Genomic DNA, 20,971 nt, shown 5'->3' with positions numbered 1-20,971 from the left:
ACGGTAAATTCTAAATGCTTGCTAATATATTTTATGGTTCTGGTTTATACTTAGACTATCAGTAAATAAAAACAGGCTATAACTACTGTATGTGAACATCGCATGTCTTGAGGGCCAACAATCTGTCTACACTATCGTAGTAGAAGAGCTGGTGGCTAGGATGTGGAGGGTCTGATAAGATCCTGCCTGCTCTTGTCCTAGTTTTGGAGGCGTGTAAGTCCTCGAGGGTCGAGAACAATCCGTTGTTCGTTGTAGTCGGAGTTTGTCCTTTTTTTTTGTGGCAGGCTCAAACCGGACTGTGATGGAGGTGTACAGTACTGATTGGATGATGGCTTTGAAGAACTGTCTTAGCAGCTCTCGTGCCAGACCGTGCTTCCTCAAAAGGCACAAGAAGTAAATCCTTTTCTTTCCCATGTCCCTTTACTATGGGAACAAAAGCATTCGAAAGTTATGAAAATGAGCACAGTTCAAAATGTGTAAGGTTTTAGAAAAAAAAAAAGACTCCTCACAACAACGCAATAGAAAAAGTTAGTTAAAAAAAAGTTTGAGCCACAACATAATTTAATAGTCCTCATTATGATCAGTGACTTGAGGCCACGCCACAATGTGACTGACTACTGCAAACCTTTAAATGTACACTTGATGCAGCAACGCATGACAAGGCTTTAAGCGCAGATGGTGCCACAACCAATCATTACTGCTTTGTCCATTCATCATGGATCCATCTGGGGATGACATCCGCATCTCCAGATGAAGATGGGTTTCACACTCCCACGCGTCAGCTCGGCTTGGTCGAAACAAAAACGTTAAATGCAACATTACTAAAGTAAATTGAAAGGAATTTGTCCTTTAAATGCTTTCACCATCAGACACAAATGTCCTGCTCGACATTTTCTTTGTTGTCAACCCGTGGCTTATAAAACTTGTTTCACCACACTGATCGGAACCTACTGAATCTTGTGTCTGACTATGGATCATTAGTCACCTAAATCAGTTGAACACAGAAGTCTTGCATTCCTAAATATTTGAGCATGCATTTTTAGTATGGATGCAGAATTTACTTTTTTACTTTTCACTTACTTGGATTTGAAGCTTGGATTTGTGGAATCACGTCATCATTTCAACATTTTATACAAACTGACTCCATATTGGTTAGGACATCGGTCATCTGAATTAGCACATCTGCCTCACAGTTCTGAGGACCTGGATCCATATCCGGCTTGTCCTGTGCGCAGTTGCGGTGCCTGCATGCGTTTTCTCCAGGTACTCCATTTTTTTCTCTCAAAACATGCATGGTAGGTTAATTATCCATCCATCCATCCATTCATTTTCCTTACCGCTTATTCTCACAAGGGTCGTGGGGAGAGCTGGAACCTATGCCAGCTGTCAACGGGGAGGAGGCGGGGTACACCCTCAATTGGTTGCCAGCCAATCGCAGGCCGCATAGAGAAAAACAGCCGCACTCACAATCACACCTAGGGGCAATTTTTTAGAGTGTCCAATTAATGTTGAATCTTTTTGGGATGTGGGAGGAAACCCACACAGGCACAGGCAGAACATGCAAACTCCACACAGGCGAGTCTGCGATTAAATCCCTGGACCTCAGAACTGTGAGGCCAATGCTTTCCAGGTGATCCACAGTGCTGCCGTAGGTTAATTAAAATCTCAAAATTGGCCTCATATGTGCGAGTGGTTGTCTATGTATGCTGCAATTGATTGAGTCTGAGTCAGCTGGGACAGGCTCCAGCATGCCTTCAACCCTAGTGAAGGATAAGCGGTGTGGAAAATGGATGGATGGATGGATGGATGGATGATGACCGGGAGATACAATACTGGTCAGATTATAAATATTTGTCCAATTCATACTGACAGTGGTAAAGTTTTGAGGATAAAACCCTACAAAACCCCTAGAAATTTGTTCACAGGATGTAAATGTAGCATAGGCTTTATAATACTATTTAAAACAAAACAGAAAATAGTCACTACATGTATGTCCACAAATAGGTCTAAATTTGTTACATTTTATTCATGCAAAAACTAGAAAGTGATCATCTTTCACTTTGTGAGAGCACATTTGCGCAAAATCAAACATTGACATTTTATGAAAGGTTATCTTGTGAATGCAACTCCCGTTACGAACCTCTTAGGTCAACAGCTGTTAACCGAAGGAAGAGTTATGTTAGACTTGACTCTGAATTTCAGAAACATGATCAAATACAACAACAAAAAAAGGGGGAGAGAGAAAGATCACAGTATTAGTCAGATCAGTTTCACATACACCAAAAATCGTATATCTTAAAACATAATAATTGTAATTTTGTGGATGGGCAAGTCCTTAACAATTCTGTAAATTATTTTTTTCTTGAAGTAAACTATTACAAGAAACAGAAATATTTTGAAAAACCAAAAGACAAAACACATTTGTTCTGCATGTAAAAAAAAAAAATCCTACCAATGTAGAAAAAGTTTGTAATAAAGGAGGTGGAATGAACATGTTGGATACATATTTAAATGTCAATGCTGGAAGCCAAACGCAGGCAGAGCGACGAATCTGACGGGATGTCCAGTTCACTGATCTCATTCCCATCTAGACGCAACGTTTCCAGCTTGGAGAAGTTGGTCACGTCCACAACAGGGCAGAAACTCCCCAATGTGAATTCTCCAACAGCAAAACACGAGCATAATTAATAATGTGCTAGCTCATTAAGGAATAAAAGGGAATGCTAAAGTTGCCGTGGCTTTAAGGGATGTTACACATCGGGAAAGAAAATGCACATTTGACATACTGTGATAGATATTAAAAGTAGTTATTGCTATTAACTCCTACAGTTTCTTACCTTTTATATGATTTGCTTGAAGATAGAGATGCTGAAGGGCGGGGCTGACCAGAGGGATTCTCTCCAGCTTGTTGAAGCTCAGGTCCAGCTCCACCAGCCCCGTCACGTTAAAGATGTTGGACGGGAGGCCCTTGTCTGTGAGCTGGTTGCTGGCCATCCGCAGATACTGCAGCTGTGTGAACGCGGCCAAGAAGCCCTTGGGCAGTGTAGCGATGGAGTTGGAGTCCAAGTAGAGTTGGTGGAGTTGTTCAGGGAGAGCTTCTGGCACCTTGCGAAGAGAGCGTGGGCACACTTGAGGCACACGAATGTTCTTCTTCTTCTTTTCTTTTTTTTTTGAAACACAAAAAGTCACACACTCACCTTTGTTAACTTGTTGGTGCTGACATCCAAAAGTGTGAGAGACGTCAGGGACCTGAGTGATGCACCCATGTCTGTAATGGCGTTGTCATGGAGATGCAGAATTGTGAGGTTATCCATTCCCCCTAGGTCTGAAGGTGTTACCTAAGCAGCATGTACATTATGATCGGGACTTATAGTGATCAAAAATCAAACATCACAAAAAGAGAGGCTCAAATTGAAAAAGGCTGCACAGCAATGGTATCACACGGTTTGTGAGACCCAGGAGAGGGAAGCAGTGTGCCTCCCCCCAGCCCCCACTATCCACCATCAGCAGGTGGTGATTCACAGTCACTATCTCAAAATTGAACCCCTTGCGCTTATATTGCATTTTGAGAAACACTGAATGTATTTATGTCCATTTGTAAATCATGTATAATAAGCATATACAGTACATTCTGCTCAAAGCAACAATTTAATACTCCCAACTCCCATACAAGTTTGAATAATGGTACTGTGGAATAGGACTATACACTCTTTTCAGGCGGCTGGGGGACTTGGGATGAAACAAGGAGTTTGCAGACCGATACCATCACCCGGTGGCATTTTGTCGGTATTTGTGGAATTTGTTGATAAGCGGCAATCATCCATGTCATTACTCTTTATGCTTTTGCTCACAAGAATTTTACTTTGCCAGCTGCTTGGTATACGTAATTAGTGCAATGTATGTAAATGATGTTTAGAGAACTGGATGTTTGCTCTTATTATCCGAGCAGTAAGATGTTTTTCTAAGACACAAAAGGTTCTTGTTCTGTTTCTATGGTCGTCACACTTTTTCTAATTTCTATGGCTGCTAGCCTTTTTGCCAGCATAAAAAAAAAATCATTGTACTTGTCGGCTTCAACATTTGTATGCTCATTGAGCGCTTTCCAACACTGGCCGTTATCACTTCACAGCTTATGATGTCAAAGTTTTATTGGACAGAAAATGTTGGTTCAAAGGTTTGCTCTACAAACGTTCAACTGGATATGGATATCCTGCTACCACAAATATGTGACACCCCCCCACAAGCTGCACCAATGCTATAAAGTGTTACCTTTTCAATGTTGTTATGGTTGATCCTCAGGTCTCGAAGGGTGCGAGGGAGGTTATGAGGGATCCTGGTCAAATTGTTGTGTTGTAAATAAAAACGCTCCAGCCGTTCCAAGTTCAAAAAGGCCTAAAAACAATGTTACCATCTCGGTCAATTGTGCTGAATTCAAACTAACAAATTAAAGACCCCTATGTCAAATTAGTTCCTAAATCATGTGGTAATTAAAACAAGTTTGACACCTTGGAGCTAAATGGACCTTTCCAACTGGCGATCTTCAGCTCCGCCACCCTTAACAACAGTTGCCATCTCCCACAATCTTCCAAAATGACGACTGAACAGAACAGGTTTGAAGTGGATTCTCTATAGCGTATTCCCGGTAACATTGCGGTATGTTTTTTGCCAAATGCGCCACACTTGTCCAAGAGGGTTCTACAGAGAGGTCTCAACTATTTCACGCGAGTATATGTACACGGAATTAAGATTTTGGACGGAACACGACTCCATGTCAGAATTACAGAGAAACATTGCCGATCGATGCAAAAAAGTTTGACGCCTCACAAACTTCATATTGAAATTCAACAGGATAAAATAGTGGAATCGTACCGCGCATGTAAAGCAGGGTGAAAGATCACAAGTAATATCATTGTATCACTGTGTTGTTTTAGGCTTTGGAAAATGAATCAACCGGGCCAGGTATCTTTCATCAGAATTGCACGTTCCACAAGCGCATCTGAGGACCATTTTCTTCGTAACATTAACTTTTCAAAGCCCACACGACTGATAACCAGCATTGCTTGTGGGACAACATGGCGGGAGGGGCGTGTCAAGCCAGGGGTTAAGACAATGCGGATATCTGATTGGCTATTATTGTACGAGTGATTGACAGGTCGGAAAGGTCCATTGTACTTTAAATGTGCAACCCAGAACAGAGAACTTTACCCTCTCGCTGATGGCGTCAGATGTAAGTTGGTTGTGGTGCATCATAAGCCACACAAGATTGGTTGCGTTGACCAGATCAGAGTCGGATACGGCTGTGATGGCGTTGTGCTGGAGGTACAAGTACTTCATCCGGGAGGGGATGGTGGGCACGGCTGTCAGGCCCCTTCCATCACAATACATGGCGATGGGAAAAGTTGGGGGACAGTCACATTCAGGGGGGCACTCCCCTCCTGTGGTGTCCGCTTGGATGGAGCTCCGGCGGCTGTACAGCCAGGCAAAAGGATCTTGCGCGTAGCAAGGAGAGAGCGGAAGCAGGACAACCAAGAAGATGACCACCGGCTGCATAGTGGCACTCAAAATCCTCCTCAACCTGAATGGCGAAAGAAATGAGCCCGGTTATTTCAATAGAGGGGTACATATTGAATGCCTTTCTTGCTTTACAAATTCCCTACAAATATGTCACTAGTTTTTACTGAGGTTTAATAAACACCCACATACAAGAAGTGCACCCACTAGCATAGTTTTGGAATGCAACTGCCTGCAGGGTGCAACATTCTTAGAGGTCTTAATCCACAGGAGATCCAAAGAGGAAGTGTAAAAAAAAAAAAAAAAAAAAAACAGCGAGAAATGGAAACCTGGTTACAATGCACTCTTTGTCGATGGGCCTCAAAAATGCTCTATACATTTTAGTGGAGCACCCAACACTGAAGTTGGTGTCTTAGGAGCAAACAATAATGCGAGTATGATCCAATCTGCACAGGCTCACCGCAGGAGGTCTCATACCTTTCTATTTGCGGCAAGATGGGCATCTGTTGATGGACAGATTCCTCCATACACATACACGCACACAAATAAGCACTTTACCTGGTTTGCGATACAGGCCCGTTCTCCGCGTCCCCCTCGCCGTGTCCGAGTGTTCCCAAGAGTGGAGGGCAAACGGACCAACAACAACAACAAATAGACCTGAAGGTCTCCACCCCTTTTCTGCTCCTTCACTGTGATGGTTTCTTCCACTCGACCATCCACCCTCCTGCCCCCATTTTCTACATGCAGGCACGGGCAAACGATACACACAACCATACATTTATTCACCGTGGTGCAGACATGGAGAGATGCTTTGAAGAATAATAAGGATAATTGTGCATTAAAAAAAAAATCCCCTTTACCATTACAGGGGGAGCTCAGTTTTAACGATGCAAAATTAACTCGTTGGTGCCACAAGAGGGCACCTTCATTGATTTGTGTACTTTCAGTGGATTGTTGCATCCTCTCCCAGGTGTCCTGGGGCACGAGGCAGGGTATACCCAGCCAATGGCAGGGCACATAGAGACAACCATTCGCACTCACATTCACACCTACAGACAATTTGGAGTCTTCAATTGACCTGCCATGCATACGGTTTTGGCATGTGTGAGTAAACCGGAATGCCCAAAGAAAACCCGCGTGGGCACAGGGAGAACATGGAAAGTCCACACAGGCAGGACCGGGATTTGAACCGAACTGTTAGGCAGATGCTTTGAATCATTGTTGTTTTTTTTTGTTTTTTTTTTAACTTCAAATAAATGAAATCACATTTTTAAAACAGCATTTTACCTTAATTTCGGGTATATTTGTCCATTCACATTTTGTTCAATGACTTCAAATAAAGCTGTGAAACTACATAAAAATATAAAAATTTGAAACGGAGGCAGCACTGTACATTATGTATTCTCATTACCTATTGTGCTCCCAGCCACTGGGGGGCATACAGTATTAGAATGAAAAGATTGCCATGACAACCTTAATGCTAAGTGAGACTCAAACAACAAAGCCCAGTTCTGTATGGAGGCTGCTAAGAAACCTTCACATGTGTTCCTGATCTTCATCTCCAAGCAGTTCGTTTTAAGGGTTAAACGAACACACGTGTAAGCGTGCCCACATGTTGTCTGTCTGGAGTTAATGTGGGTCATTTCCTGCCTCTCATACCATCTGGGTTCGTGTCTTCTTTTTCATCATTTGGTGAAAAAAATCATACTTTCCCTGTCACTGTTTGCTGAATCACGAATCATGATAAAATAACAATGTAACTGTTAATGATTTAAAAATGTTTTCACTGGAAGGATCATCCAGTTGGAAGACATTTATACTTCCTTTGTGTAGGAAAACAAACAATAGAAAAAGTGCACCTAGGTCATTATTCCTCAACACTGTTTGCTATGACAGACTCACACAGGGTCACCATATGATATTCAGTAGGAAGTAAGCAAAGAAAGGATATTTACTGGGGTACCATTACTGGCTACATCTCATTTGATGGTTTCATTTGCTTTCACTTCATAGCTATAAACCTTTTACTTCTAGCAACTTTGATATTTTATGATTCTTACATCAATACTTTGTTGGAACGGTGTTTGACTAAACTAGCACATCTGCCTCACAATTCTGAGGCCCAGCGTTCAAATCCGGCCTCGCGTGTTTGGAGTGTTCTCTACGTGCCTTTGTGTGTTTTCTCTAGGGAGTGAAGTTTCCTCCCAGGTCCCAAAAAAAAATTTCCATGAAATTCTGCCGTGGAGGACCCAAGTGCAAGGAAGCAAGGCAGGAGTACAGCAATCTCAAAAATGTTGAATTATTAAAGAAAACTAAATGAAGTAGCAAGTAAAATTCTCAAAGTAACAAAGTTGGACTTAAACAAACCTAAACTAGAAAAAATGCAAGACATGGACGTGACTCTGAAAAATACGACAAGGATAATGGAATGAGAAGAATTGAAAGAAAACTGGCATTTCAATACACTGAGTTTGACAAGACAATGAGGAACACCTGGACAGGACACGAGTGGCTAGAGGGAGCTGATTGGTCAACACAAGGGAGGAAGGACAGGTGAACACAGCAAATAAAATGAGCACGACACACAATTACAACCAACCCAATCCAACCAAAGCAGAGAAGATGACAGCATACATTCATTGGAAACTCCAAATTTCCCCAACCTGTAAATGCAATTGAAAATAGTCTATACATGCACTGTGATTGGGTTTCGACCAGCTCAGATGTGTACCCTGCCTCGAGTCCAGAGTTAATTGGGATACACTGCAGCACCAACCCGACCCGTGTGAGGAGAAGTGGTTCAGAAAATGGATGGATGGACAACAATACAGTATTCCCATTTAAGTGAGAAAACCACTCACTGATAACAGCATCCATCCATCCATCCATGAGCCGCTTATGTCAAATGAAATAATTATTTAAATAAAAAGAAAGAAACCTGAGTCCTTTATAATATAACTAAACAGGACCCTTCCCGGGGTGGGTGCAGGAAACCATATAAAGAGGATACAATGGGAAGCAGATGTCTGCAAACACAAACCAACGTTGCATCACACAGTAACACACACGCACACGTACGCACACGTACACGTGTGTGTGTATAGATATACGTATATATACATATATATACATCCATACATCCATCGATTTTCTTAGCCGCTTATCCTCGCAAGGGTCGCGGTGATTGTTGAAGTTTATCCCAGCTGTCAGCGGGCAGGAGGCAGGGTACACCCTGAACTGGTCGCCAGCCACTCGCAGGGCACATGGAGACAAACAGCCGCACTCACAATCACACCTAGGGGTAATTTACTGTCCCATTAATGTTGCGTGTTTTTGGGATGTGGGAGGAAACCGCCATGCCCGGAGAAAACCCACACAGGCACGGGGAGAACATGCAAACTCCACACGAGACGCGTCTGGGATTGAACCCGGGACCTGAGAAATGCGAGGCCAACGCTTTCCAGCTGATCCACCGTGTTGTATATATATAATATGAATGGCATTGTTCTCATCCTAATTATTAGTTATCCCCCCCCAAAAAAAAAAAAAAAACTGCCACACGTTAAATTCCACATACGTAATACAAAAAAAGAAAAAGAAAAAGACTTACATACACTAATTTTTGCAGATGTTTAGGCAGATCATGGCAGGTATCAACAGCATAATTGCCAAGTACACAGATTTTTTTTTTTTTTGAGGGGGAGCGGGGGTTTTAATGTCAAACCAAACTAAAAGTATTTTGTACTGTTGAAAAAAATAAAAGAAACATTGCCCCCTACCGTCCCTGCTAAAAAGTGGTGCTGAGGAACGAGTGAGCTTGTGCTGTTTGGGACAAAAAGTAAAACCATATGATGATGACAAAAATGAGAGGGGAGAGGGAAGATAAAATTGAGCTCTTAACAAGTCTCCTTTGCAGATCAACTATGACAATTGCATCTCAATAAATTAGAATACTGCGGGAAGTTCAATGCATCACACTTTGCAATATCAAAAGTAAAACTCGTATATATATATTTTTGCCATTAATTTTAATTGGAAGAAAAATAGCAAAATTATAGCAAAAATAAATAAATGAAACTAATGAAGCAGAGAGGTGTGTTGAAATTCATCGGCTCAAACGTGGATTGCTCAATTGGTCTGCATGCACTTTCGTAGACTCTCGTAGTGCCGTCAGGTGCTTTTGTATTGACACGTGTGATCTTTCCAACTTGTGTTTTTGTCTCGATGACATTTTATGAAAGGTCGAATTCCATTGCCACTATTTAAGAAAAGCAAAATTAGTCATTTTCAAAGTGTGGTTTTGGTAAGATTGAATTGGTGTTGCAACTTTCCTTCTAGGTCCGTCCAGCACACGAGACATGGTAACACTTTTGTACTTTCTGTCATTGAACTATGTATTGCAAAACGACATTTTGCAACATGAATTAAAGCAACACATGCACTACAACTTCATTTTCCATTAAATTGTGTAACATATTCCTCATTGTGTCAAAAAGCAAATTCAGTGTTTCTTGAATAATCCAAGAAACTCTAAAATTATTGCATCCCATGGCTTCATGAACCAAGTTACCAGAACAAAACCCATTTTTACATACAGCAGCTAAAAATAAGTATTTATTGCATGACCATTTTTCTCATTACACATATTTCCAAATGTGTGCAATGAAAATTTGACAAGATGTTGGGAACAGCCCAAGTAATCAATCCATCCATTTTTTTTCGCCGCTAATCCTCACGAGGGTCACGGGGAGTACTGGAGCCTATCCCAGCTGTCAACGGGCAGGAGACGGGGTACACCCTGAACTGGTTGCCAGCCAATCGCAGGGCACATAGAGACAACAGCCGGACTCCCAATCACACCGAGGGACAATTTAGAGTGTCCAATTAATGTTCCGTGTTCTTGGAATGTGGGAGGAAACCGGAGTGCCCGGAGGAAACCCACACAGGCACGGGAAGAACCTGCAAACTCCACACAGGCGGGTCCGGGATCGAACCCGGGACCTCAGAACTGTGAGGCCAATGCTTTACCAGTTGATCCACCGTGCCGCCCGCCCACGTAATCCAAAGAGAAAAATTATTCAACACACCAACCAGTTTTAGTACTTTGCATGATGGCATCCAAACAGTTGAGTTTTGTTCTCATGCGACCAGACTATATTCTCTCCGTATTTAACTCGCTTGTCCAGTGTGCATCCAGGCCACAGCAGCACAGGGCATTTCTCATGATTTGCCTTGTGACAACAATACCTGCTTCTGTAATTCCAAATCTTTTTGAATCCCTCCAAAGATGGTCTTTAGCTCTTGGACGACTTTCCGATTATTCTTTGCACTCCCATGTAAGAAATCTTGCGAGGAGCACCTAATTGGGGCAAATTTATGGTACCATGATTGGCTTTCCACTTGAGCGTTATGCCCCCAACCATTTTCGCTGGAACGTTGAAAATCTTAGATATGTGCCTTTAACTAATGCTATCATTGTTTTGCAACAACTAATTTGCGATCTCTCTCTCTCTCTGCTCTCTCTCTCTCTCTCTCTCTCTCTCTCTCGATCTCTCTCTCTCTCTATCTCTCTCTCTCTCTCCTCTCTCTCTCTCTCTCTCTCTCCTCTCTCTCTCTCTCTCTCTCTCTCTCTCTCTCTCTCTCTCTCTCCTCTGACTCATCAGGAGATGCATCTTCACTCACACTTTGGCAATGCCACCTTTTTGTAGGCGATCAATTAGGACTGAACCAGCTGATATCGATTTGTACTGACAAGCGGTTGAATTGCTCTTTGGTTACTGATAGATTTTAAGTGTCTTGGCTATCAGTGCCTTTTTTGCACATCCTTTTCTTAGTGTGTTCAATACCTTTTCCCTGAGCCATTTCAGGTCAGAGATGGTGTAATGGTACACTCACCTGCATTCGGTGTGGTTTCAGTTCCCATTTTGTGATGGATTGAAAGTGTCTACACTATATATATATATGTGTGGCATGTGACCAGTTTGGGGTCAGGTCTGCCTTTCGCCTGAGCTGATCTACAGTGCCATGCAACCCTGAAGAGGACAAGCACTGCTGAGAATGGGTGGATGTGTCGTTTCACATTTTTACACACAGTTTAATTTCTGGTTTCTGAATATATCGCTTATTTGGGTTGTTCCCAACGTCTAATGAGACTTTTAGGTCATTATCATCTTTGGGGGCGGTACGGTGGATCAGGTGGAAAGCGTTGGGCTCACAGTTCAATCCCGGACCCACCTGTGTCAAGTTTGTATGTTCTCCCCGTGCCTGTGTGGGTTTTCTCGGGGAACTCCGGTTTCTTCCAACATCCCAAAAACATGCAACATGAATTGGAAACTCTGTGGCTGTTTGTCTCTATGTGCTCTGTGATTGGCTGACAACCAGTTCAGCGTGTATCCCACCTCCTGCCTGTTGACAACTGGGATATGTCCCAGGACTCCCTGCGACCCTTGTGAGGACAAGTGGCTAAGAAAATGGATGGATGGATCATCTTTTGGTGTATGTTTAGTGACATAAATGGTGACGTGTTAAATACTTATTTCAGCGTGTGTCCAAATTTGTCCTTGTTGATGTATGATGTGGGGGTTTATTCCATATAAAACACTTTGAGTTGCATTTTATCCATAAAAAATATTGTATGAATTGAAAGTTTGATTGATTGATTGATTGAACTCCTCCAGGCAGTAATGTTCTGTCCAATCCAACAAAAACTGTAGCTCAGAGCAGAAAAAGTCTCGGTTCCAATTCCAAATAAAATAAGGGACCAGTAAATGGGAGTTACTGGAGTTCTCCACCACTGCAGAATACAACCATAATATTAAACATTTTGTTAATCAATAACTCTTTCTAACTAATTTCGATTGTCTAGGGGAGGGGTCGGCAACCCACGGCTCCCGGGCTGCATACTGATCTTTCACGCCGCCCTTGTGGCTCCATGGTGCTTTTTCAAAAATGTATGAAAATGGAAAAAGATGGGTGAGAAAAATATATTTTTGCTTTTAATAGGGTTTCGGTAGGAGGAGAAACGTGACACAAACATTCTTAATGTGTTACAATGCTGTATAAATTCTGTGGCATAAAGATTAAATGTCAACGTTTCTGTCTATGAAGATTTGTATCACAGCCTGCGACGCGTGCTTCTTCGAGTTCGCCGTGGCAGGTGGCTGGCGCAAACAAACCGGGGTCGTGGATCGCAAAGGGCAAAAGTGAAAGATTGCAGAGGAGACCAGAGGATTGAAAAATTCTTGGACCGAATCATATGGTTTCATTGCCAACAAGCCTGCTTTGTAATGAGAAGTTGTCCAATAACAAAAAGAGTCATGTGGAACGACATTTCCAGGGAAGCCGTGCTACATCTGCAGTCGAGTACCCAGTTGGGATCGAAAACGACACTTGCCAGAAAGTTTGGCGTCCCCAGAGCCGCAAATGGAGCGAAAGTGAAAGACTCGCAACACCTGAGAAACTTGTTTGAAACGTGGAATGCTCTTCCCTGACAGTTACAGCAACATGAAGAAATATGCATGTGCAGTATTATGCAGCTTTGGCTCAACATACCTGTGCGATCTGATATTCTCAAACGTGAACTACATTAAATCCAAATACTGCAACCGCCTCACAGAAGAGAACTTGCAGTCATGCGGCAAGATTCAAACTACACTTTACAAAGACTGAAGTTGAGAAGCTGTCCAGTGATCTCCGAAAACAAAAAAATCACATTCAACAGGTAAGAATATATTTCCAAGGGGAGGTCTGAAATTACAGGAGGAATGTTCCACTTTGTTTTTTTAATCCTCCAAAAAAATGACATAAAAACAAATTCTACTTCCCATTTCTATAATTTTATCAATGCAACCAAACATAACATCAAGAACGGAAGTTAAACTGAAAACACCATCGGCTTTTGGCCATGCTACCCTGAGAACGCCCGATCTCGTCAGATCTTGGAAGCCAAGCGGGTTTGGCTCTGGTTAGTACTTGGATGGGAGACCGCCTGGGAATACCAGGTGCTGTAACCTTCTCTCCATGGCTGTAATGCAGAGGGATTGCGTCAGAAAGGACATCCGGCGTAAAAAACTGTGCCAAACAAATATACGTTCATCTGAGATGACACGCTGTGGTGACCACTAACGGGACAACCCGAAAGGAAAAGAAGAAGAAACTTAAAATACCATCGTACAGCAGCGTCGTCACGTGGTGCATCATTCTCTACAGAATGCACTGCAGAAAAAAAAAATGTAACCCTGAATGTTCATATTGTCATTTGGGGAGTGGGATAATATAGACGCAGTATGTGTTGGTTTCATCAACAGGCTTATAAACTAATTGAGCATGTAACTTTATTGCAATTTCTTTGCTTGTTCATGAAGAGGCCTCACAGTTCTTGACCTTTCCACTTTGGTTTCCCCTCGTATTTGGAAGTAAAGTCTGGAATAATTTTGCTCTCCTCTGTGATGTGGAGAACCAGCCACACAGACAAAACACACGCTTACCCAAAATGGTCTCTTTGGATCCCCAGGTACTCCTCCGGAGAAGGCCTCAAGGCAACACACACACACTTGCACATGCACACACACACACACACGCACGCACACACACACACACACACACAGACTAATCTTGCATTCAAGTAAGCACACGTGCACTTGTAACTGGAGTGTGCACGTGTATCTCTGTTCCAATTCAGCGACATGTTTGCACCAAATGTCGCTGCCTTGCTAGTTAATCAGAGGAGACCGTGGAGGAAGTCTCGGATGGTGCCAGTGTTTGAGAAAGAGGAATGTATCAGGGAGCAAGTAAACATAGCATGAACATTCTCAAACTGGTACACACACTTTGGCACGCACACAAACGTCCTCACGGCTCCTGCAGGATGTCGAGCGCTTCGTTTGGGAATTTCATCCACATTTTTCCCGAACATAAAGGTAAATTTGCAATGTTCTTCGAGTGTGAATATATACCGAATATGCTTGCACGGGCCTGTCAAACTGGAAATGTGATGATCAGCATGCGTCTTCAAAGAGTATTTAACTTGGAATGACTCAACAAGTTCCTCGTTGCAACACTTATGTGCTGTTCTGTCACATTGTGGGAATATAACTTGCACAATTTGATACTGTGCACGTGCTGATGTAGACGGACCTTTTGATGATGCAACCTCTCTGAATTGTTGTTTGAAAAGGTTTCAGCGAATGACTCAAACATAAACAAAAATACAGTGAAGAAAATAAATATTTGAGCAACCTGCTATATTGCAAGTTCTCCCACTTAGAAATCATGGAGGGGTCTGAAATTTTCATCATAGGTGCATGTCCACTGTGAAAGAGATAATCTAAAAAGAAAAATCCAGAAATCACAATCTATGCTTTTTTTAACGATTTATTTGTGCGATACAGCTGGAAATAAGTATTTGAACACCTGAGAAAACCAATGTTAATACATTATTTGGTACAGTAGCCTTTGTTTGCAATTACAGAGGTCAAATGTTTCCTGTAGTTGTTCACCAGGTTTGCACACACTGCAGGAGGGACTTTGGCCCACTCCTCCACACAGATCTTCTCTAGATCAGACTGGTTTCTGGGCTGTCGCTGAGAAACACGGAGTTCCAGCTCTCTCCAAAGATTTTCTATTGAGTTTAGGTCTGGAGAGTGGCTAGGTCACGACAGAACCTTGATATGCTTCTTACGGAGCCACTCCTTGGTTTTCCTGGCTGTGTGCATCGGGTCATTGTCATGTTGAAAGACTCAGCCACAACCCATCTTCAATGCTCTCACTGAGGGAAAGAGGTTGTTCCCCAAAATCTCACAATACATGACCACGGTCATCCTGTCCTTAATACAGTGCAGTTGTCCTGTTCCATGTGCAGAAAAACACCCCTTTTCCTGGCTGTGTGCTTCGGGTCATTGTCACGTTGAAAGACCCAGACATAACCCATCTTCAGTGCTCTGACTGAGGGAAAGAGGTTGTTTCCCAAAATCTCACAATTCATGGCCGCTCCTCTTTAATACAGTGCAGTGGTCCTGTCCCATGTGCAGAAAAACACCCCCAAAGCATGATGCCCCCAAAGCATGATGCTACCACCCCATTGGTTCACAGTAGGTATGGTGTTCTTGGGAAGGAACTCATCAATCGTCTTCCTCCAAATACGGTTTGTGGAATTATGACCAAAAAGTTCCATTTTGGTCTCATCTGACCACAAAACCTTCACCCATGACTCCTCTGTATCATCAAAATGGTAATTGGCAAACTTAAGACGGGCCTTGACATGTGCTGGTTTAACCAGGGGAACCTTCCGTGCCAAGCATGATTTCAAACCATGACATCTTAGTGTATTACCAACAGTCACCTTGGAAACGGTGGTCCCAGCTCTTCTCAGGTCATTGACCAAGTACTGTTGTGTAGTGCTGGGCTGATTCCTCACCTTTCTAAGGATCATTGAGAATCCACAAGGTGAAATCTTACATGGGGCTCCACTCCGAATTAGATCGACAGTCATGTTTAGCTTCTTCCATTTTCTAACGATAAGTCCAACAGTCCTTTTTTTTTCATGAAGCTAATTGGCAATTTCTCCGTAGCCCTTTTCAGCCATGTGGAGTTGCACAATTTTGTCTTTGGTGTCTTTGTACAGCTCTTTGTTCATGGCCATATTACAAGTTCGAGTCTTACTGATTGTATGTGGTGGACAGATGTCTTTATCCAACTAACAACCTAACACAGATGCATCTGATTCAGGATAATACATGGAGTGGAGGTGGACTTTTAAAGGCGGATCAACAGGTCTTTGAGGGTCAGAATTATAGCTGATAGACAGGGGTTCAAATACTTATTTGCAGCTGTATCACAAATAAATCGTTAAAAAATTAGTCATGCATGGCACGGAAGACCGTGTATTGTGAGATTTTGGGGAACAACCTCTTTCCCTGCTTTCAAAATCCCTACGTAAGTGATATGCGTTTTTATGATTATTACATGAGGAGGTGTGTGGTTATTGATGCTGTGTGATCAATTGGGGTTTGGGGTAACCTAACCCTGCAATTTATGAAGGAAATTCTGTTAAATTCCCACACAGACATTTCCCTAGGACTTTCACTTGAAACACATTCAAAGAAAAAAAAGGTCTAAATGTTGATGAATAAAACTAATTTTGGAATAAAAAAACTCCAAATGTGAGTTGTAATCCAACAAAATCATGATTTTGTTTTCATCCAGGCTTACATTATACCTTCCAGCTGGTCTCCATGGGTATGCTGTGTTGTTTTTCGGTGCTGTCATGTGTTTTTGCTGTGGCCTCGACAACCACTCTGGCTGACACGGACTATGGTGGCGTTCCCTTGTGGATCGACTGCTTGCTGGGCGAGCCCAGCGTGATGAGTCTGCGGGGCCGCTTAGATGCACGATGGTACCGAGCCAACAACCCACAGGCCTGTCCTCACCAGTGTGACTGCCCCATTCAGTGGCCCACTGCAGTGTACTGCGACGACAGAGGCCTAGCAGGTGTCCCGGAGCCCCTACCACCCAGCACCCAGTACCTTTTTCTCCAAGTAGGAAAACACTTCAAAAGTTCATCTAGCATTTTAAGTTGCAGCATAGATTGTGTTTCTTTTCCATCTTCTACAGAGCAACAACATCTCGTCCCTCACCGCCTCATTTCTGGCAAAGATCACCGGACTGAACTGGCTGATTCTGGACCACAACCGATTGAAAAGTGACTGGCTTGACCAGGGTATCTTACAAAACCAAACCCAACTGGCATACCTTTTTGCCAACCATAACCACCTGAGCTCAATACCCAATAATCTGCCAAGCGGTCTCAAGCAACTCCGACTGGCCTATAACCAAATCAGCAGCATTGGGTCGAAGGTTCTCAAGAACCTGCCGAACTTGACACTGCTGCTTCTGCAAGGAAACATACTGAAAACCATCAAAGAAGGAGAGCTTGGAGGTAGTAGTGTACTAATACTCTTTATCATGTTGACAGATGTTTCAATTACTTTAGTTAGGATTAGGACCATGGTTGAAAAATTAAAAACACGTTTGAGAATGATGCAGTGCAGTTCTTCACTGAACATGTACACGTCTTTCAGGTCTTCTCAGTTTGAACTTGTTGGACCTCAGTGGCAATTCCTTCTCATCAGTTCCCAGACATTTACCGATCTCTGTGCAGCAGCTCTATCTGTCCAATAACTCCTTCGCTGGCATTGATGAGAACACTTTTGTGGGTCTATTGAACCTCAAGTACCTTCGTTTAAGTCAGTGCTACTTGCAAAGTCGCAAAGTCCACTCCCAAGCCTTCAACCTCTCCAGCCTAGTGGAACTGGACCTTTCCTATAACAAGTTTACGAGGATCCCTACAGTCCCCATCACCCTGCAACACCTCTACCTAGAGGCCAATGAAATACAAGGTGAGCTGTGTGTACACATGACATGGGGGCACAGCCATCTGGGAGTCATCCAAATGGGTTTGGGTGTACATTGAAAATCTGGAACTTCAATCCATCCAAGATCCAAAACATCTAAAACTTTTACTTTCTGTGGTTAAAAAGAAGAAGGCAGGGTAAGACTGATGAAGCTGGTCAGGTGGCACGAAGAGACAGAGGTTGGGCTTAACAGGCAACGTTTGGAAACAGATTGGTCCAAAGTTCTAGTTCTAGTCCAAAACACAAGTGACAATCTGACACTAAGGAGAAGGACAGAGCTGGTATTATAGAGAGGACAGGTGCAAAAAAAACAAAAAAAACAATGAAGCTTCTAAAATGTTAAGGCAAAAAAAAAAAAATAATTTAGAAGAAATGGGTCTTAAAAATAAAAGCATGACCAAGAAATTAGCTGTTAGGACATTTACCTGTTTCGAGAAAGTGAAGTGTTCTCATTCTATTGTGAGATAATTTGCCTAAACTAAGTCATTAATTCCTTATTTATTTAGTTTTTACACATTTCATTATGTTATGGACTTATTGTTGCATGTCAGCAAAGTTACGTGAAGTGGGTCTGACCGGCCGAATGGTGCTCATTTAAGGAAAGAGCTTGAATATGAGGAGAAACACAGGAAGGACAGCAACGAGGTGAGAAAGGGGTGGGGGCTAGGGGGATGGTGTATGATGATGAAAAAAGTGCGTTTGCAGAAGAAAAGGGAGATTGGTATGAAAACATCTGTGATGGTTTTAGAATAGAAGAAATAGTGCCAGATGAGCAAGAAGCACATGCTGTTCTACTTTTTGCTCTCGTCTCTCTCAGTCTGCTCTCCATAATTCTGGACCTGCTGTGGATTGGATTTCAACGACAGTGCCACTGAATACACAATAAAACATTTTTGTCACTATGCAAATTGGAAAGCAATTTCGGTTCAAAGACTGTGGGAATAAAAGTTTGTGCTCCTCTTCCAAAGTACTGAGACAAACAGATGGTAAAACACTCCCACTATGACACAAAACCTCAGAGGTTTGCTCGCGACACCACCAAACCTCCTGGTCTGTGCCGAGAGCCACGCTATGACTGAAACGATGCGCTGCGGTTTTCACCGTCTCCCTTTTTACCACAGCACCTGTGAGGTGTTATAGGAAACACAGACCGAGTGAGAGGAAATGTTGTCTGAGTTCCTCTCATGAACATGGCATTGAACCAAAGCCTTTTTCACCAAGTGAGAGTGGACCATTGATAATTGAATAACAATGTGTTTACTTTAGAGTTCAACGTGACTAGTTTCTGCAGAGAGGTGGGACCTCTTACCTACTCCCGCTTGAAGATCCTGCGACTGGACGGTAACAAGATCTCCTACCGGCATCTGCCCTCTGACTGGATCTTGTGTCTGAGAGTGATTCAAAGTATTTACATTTGAATATGCAGAAAATGAATAAAACTCATCCATGTTGTCATTAAACTGCTGCCGCTGCATTTTGTTTTGGCTTCCATTTTTGACACCAGGTATGACATGTTGTCTCATGTCTACCTGAACGGAATAAAACGTAATTATTTAACAAACATGTTAGCGCTGGCGTCATGCCCCACATTTGGGAATGGCAAAACTCAGTAGCGCTCTTTGGGGAGAGTGACTCATTCGGTTGGGCCAAAAGCCACAGCAGAAATGCAAAGGGGTGAACATCATCTGCAAATGTTGTAAATTGTCTCTGAAGAGTTACGAGCATGCATCACGTCTCATCTCTTAGGTGCATAAATGTAGTAAACCAGCAACAGAAAAGCCAGCGATTTAGGGCCTAAAAAAATATTTCCGCACAGGGCCCGAAATGCCACAAATTGAAAATGTTATTTTCATGGGCCCTCACTGGAAAAAAATGAAAACATGACCAAGATTATTTGTCTTATTTCTTGGAGAAACTAATTAGGACTCATGATGTAAGAAGTAACTTGTTTTGAGAACATTTTCAGTCATTTCAAGCTATTTCTTTTAATTGAAATACGTACAGAAAAATGGTGAAAATTGCAATTGAACAAGAAGAACATGAAGAGGTAAGCGGGACTGCAGGGAGTCGAGTAACTTACAACCAGAGCGCGAGAGTCGTCCCGTGTACCACAATTAAGTGATAATACGGTGGAAACCTGGATCTGGAAGGCTAATATGCAAAGCCCCCACAAGCTCCAAAGGAGGAACTGACACTACTATTACAGTTAGCATTAAAATTACATGTAAATACAATTTTATTCATTCATAAAATGGGGTTTTTGATCGAGTATCTTCGACTTTTATTTACAGTAGCTAAGATACTTAGCTGATCAACGCATTTTAGACAACAACTTTGGCTGGAGCAACAATACATTGTGACAGATGTGGAATTTTGTGAACATATGGGGTTCTGGAGCAGCTCTCCTTCCCTTGGGCCAGGTAACGGTCCCAGCCGGTCTAAGTGCCGACAACCAGATATTTGTTGGGCTGCGATGCACCAGTTCATGAAAGTGCTCCTCCAAGTCATCAGCTCCCCGTCTCGTTTTGGCAGCCAGGATGCAGTTTAGTGGCTTTGAATGAGCTGAATGAGTCCCACGGGGGTAGGTATTGCAAGATCAACGTCAAAAGAATTTACAGTATAAAAGTCTCAAAGCGTTATTCACGTATGCACATGCAGAAACATGTAAACAAAGCTGAGGCTTGTGCCAATTTTGATTTTACATTGGAAAGATATATAACAGAATATGGCAAGTGTGATAAAAAAAGATGAAATATGAAGGCATGCAAGCGATCTTAAAATAAAAAAAAATTCCAAAATGAAAAAGAAAAAGTTGTTGTTTTTAGAAGGGTCTGCTCCCGTCGTGGTCGTGTTGGAAATTCTTCTCTCTTGGGTTGCACACTATTGCGCTCCTGATTCTACTCACCCGATCCCGTGTCATGTGGAAGCCCTGCAGCTGATGCAGAGGTCAAGATTGAATGACAAAAATGCCCCCCCCACCCAAAAAAAAAAGTCAGCCCAGTTGATCGCAGAGGCAGTTTTGGTTGATCGCGTAACGACGTGCTCCCCCC

General features: G+C 42.6%; 2 protein-coding genes and 1 pseudogene across 5 annotated transcripts; 2 read left to right on the top strand and 1 right to left on the bottom strand.

Moving 5' to 3' along the window:
• Window positions 1-2,070: 2,070 nt before the first annotated feature.
• On the bottom strand, window positions 2,071-9,203 carry fmoda (fibromodulin a). Of its 4 annotated transcripts, none has more exons than XM_061832563.1 (6): window positions 9,126-9,203; window positions 5,206-5,575; window positions 4,270-4,392; window positions 3,198-3,338; window positions 2,838-3,105; window positions 2,071-2,659 (listed from the first exon to the last, which is right to left on the bottom strand). In XM_061832563.1, the coding sequence occupies exons 2-6, from the start codon at window positions 5,548-5,550 to the stop codon at window positions 2,508-2,510; spliced, it is 1,029 nt and encodes a 342-aa protein (XP_061688547.1). In that variant the 5' UTR covers window positions 5,551-5,575; window positions 9,126-9,203; the 3' UTR covers window positions 2,071-2,507. The 4 variants fall into 4 exon arrangements, with proteins under 4 accessions (XP_061688547.1, XP_061688548.1, XP_061688545.1 ...); XM_061832564.1 differs by lacking the exon at window positions 9,126-9,203 and adding an exon at window positions 8,175-8,307; XM_061832561.1 differs by lacking the exon at window positions 9,126-9,203 and adding an exon at window positions 7,681-7,964.
• Window positions 9,204-13,404: 4,201 nt separating this feature from the next.
• Window positions 13,405-13,523, top strand: LOC133508186 (5S ribosomal RNA; annotated as a pseudogene).
• Window positions 13,524-14,305: 782 nt separating this feature from the next.
• On the top strand, window positions 14,306-19,339 carry zgc:113307 (uncharacterized protein LOC553753 homolog). The gene is made up of 5 exons (XM_061833348.1): window positions 14,306-14,429; window positions 16,714-17,045; window positions 17,122-17,446; window positions 17,589-17,906; window positions 19,188-19,339. Exons 1-5 carry the CDS (start codon window positions 14,312-14,314, stop codon window positions 19,337-19,339), a joined length of 1,245 nt encoding a protein of 414 aa, XP_061689332.1. The 5' UTR covers window positions 14,306-14,311.
• Window positions 19,340-20,971: the final 1,632 nt, after the last annotated feature.

This window comes from Syngnathoides biaculeatus, chromosome 10, assembly GCF_019802595.1.
Source record: "Syngnathoides biaculeatus isolate LvHL_M chromosome 10, ASM1980259v1, whole genome shotgun sequence".
In the NCBI taxonomy this organism is placed as follows: Eukaryota; Metazoa; Chordata; class Actinopteri; order Syngnathiformes; family Syngnathidae; genus Syngnathoides; species Syngnathoides biaculeatus.
This window is presented reverse-complemented; position numbering and strand designations above follow the sequence as displayed.

Coding starts and splice junctions, on each gene's coding strand:
- zgc:113307 (XM_061833348.1), top strand. CDS start 14,312: ATGAACATTCTCAAACTGGTACACACACTTTGGCACGCACACAAACGT. Junction 17,046..17,121: donor CCCAGTACCTTTTTCTCCAA/GTAGGAAAACAC, acceptor CATCTTCTACAG/AGCAACAACATCTCGTCCCT. Junction 17,907..19,187: donor AGAGGCCAATGAAATACAAG/GTGAGCTGTGTG, acceptor TGTTTACTTTAG/AGTTCAACGTGACTAGTTTC.
- fmoda (XM_061832563.1), bottom strand. CDS start 5,550: ATGCAGCCGGTGGTCATCTTCTTGGTTGTCCTGCTTCCGCTCTCTCCT. Junction 4,393..5,205: donor CTGACGCCATCAGCGAGAGG/GTAAAGTTCTCT, acceptor CATTGTTTTTAG/GCCTTTTTGAACTTGGAACG. Junction 3,106..3,197: donor GCACCAACAAGTTAACAAAG/GTGAGTGTGTGA, acceptor TCTCTTCGCAAG/GTGCCAGAAGCTCTCCCTGA.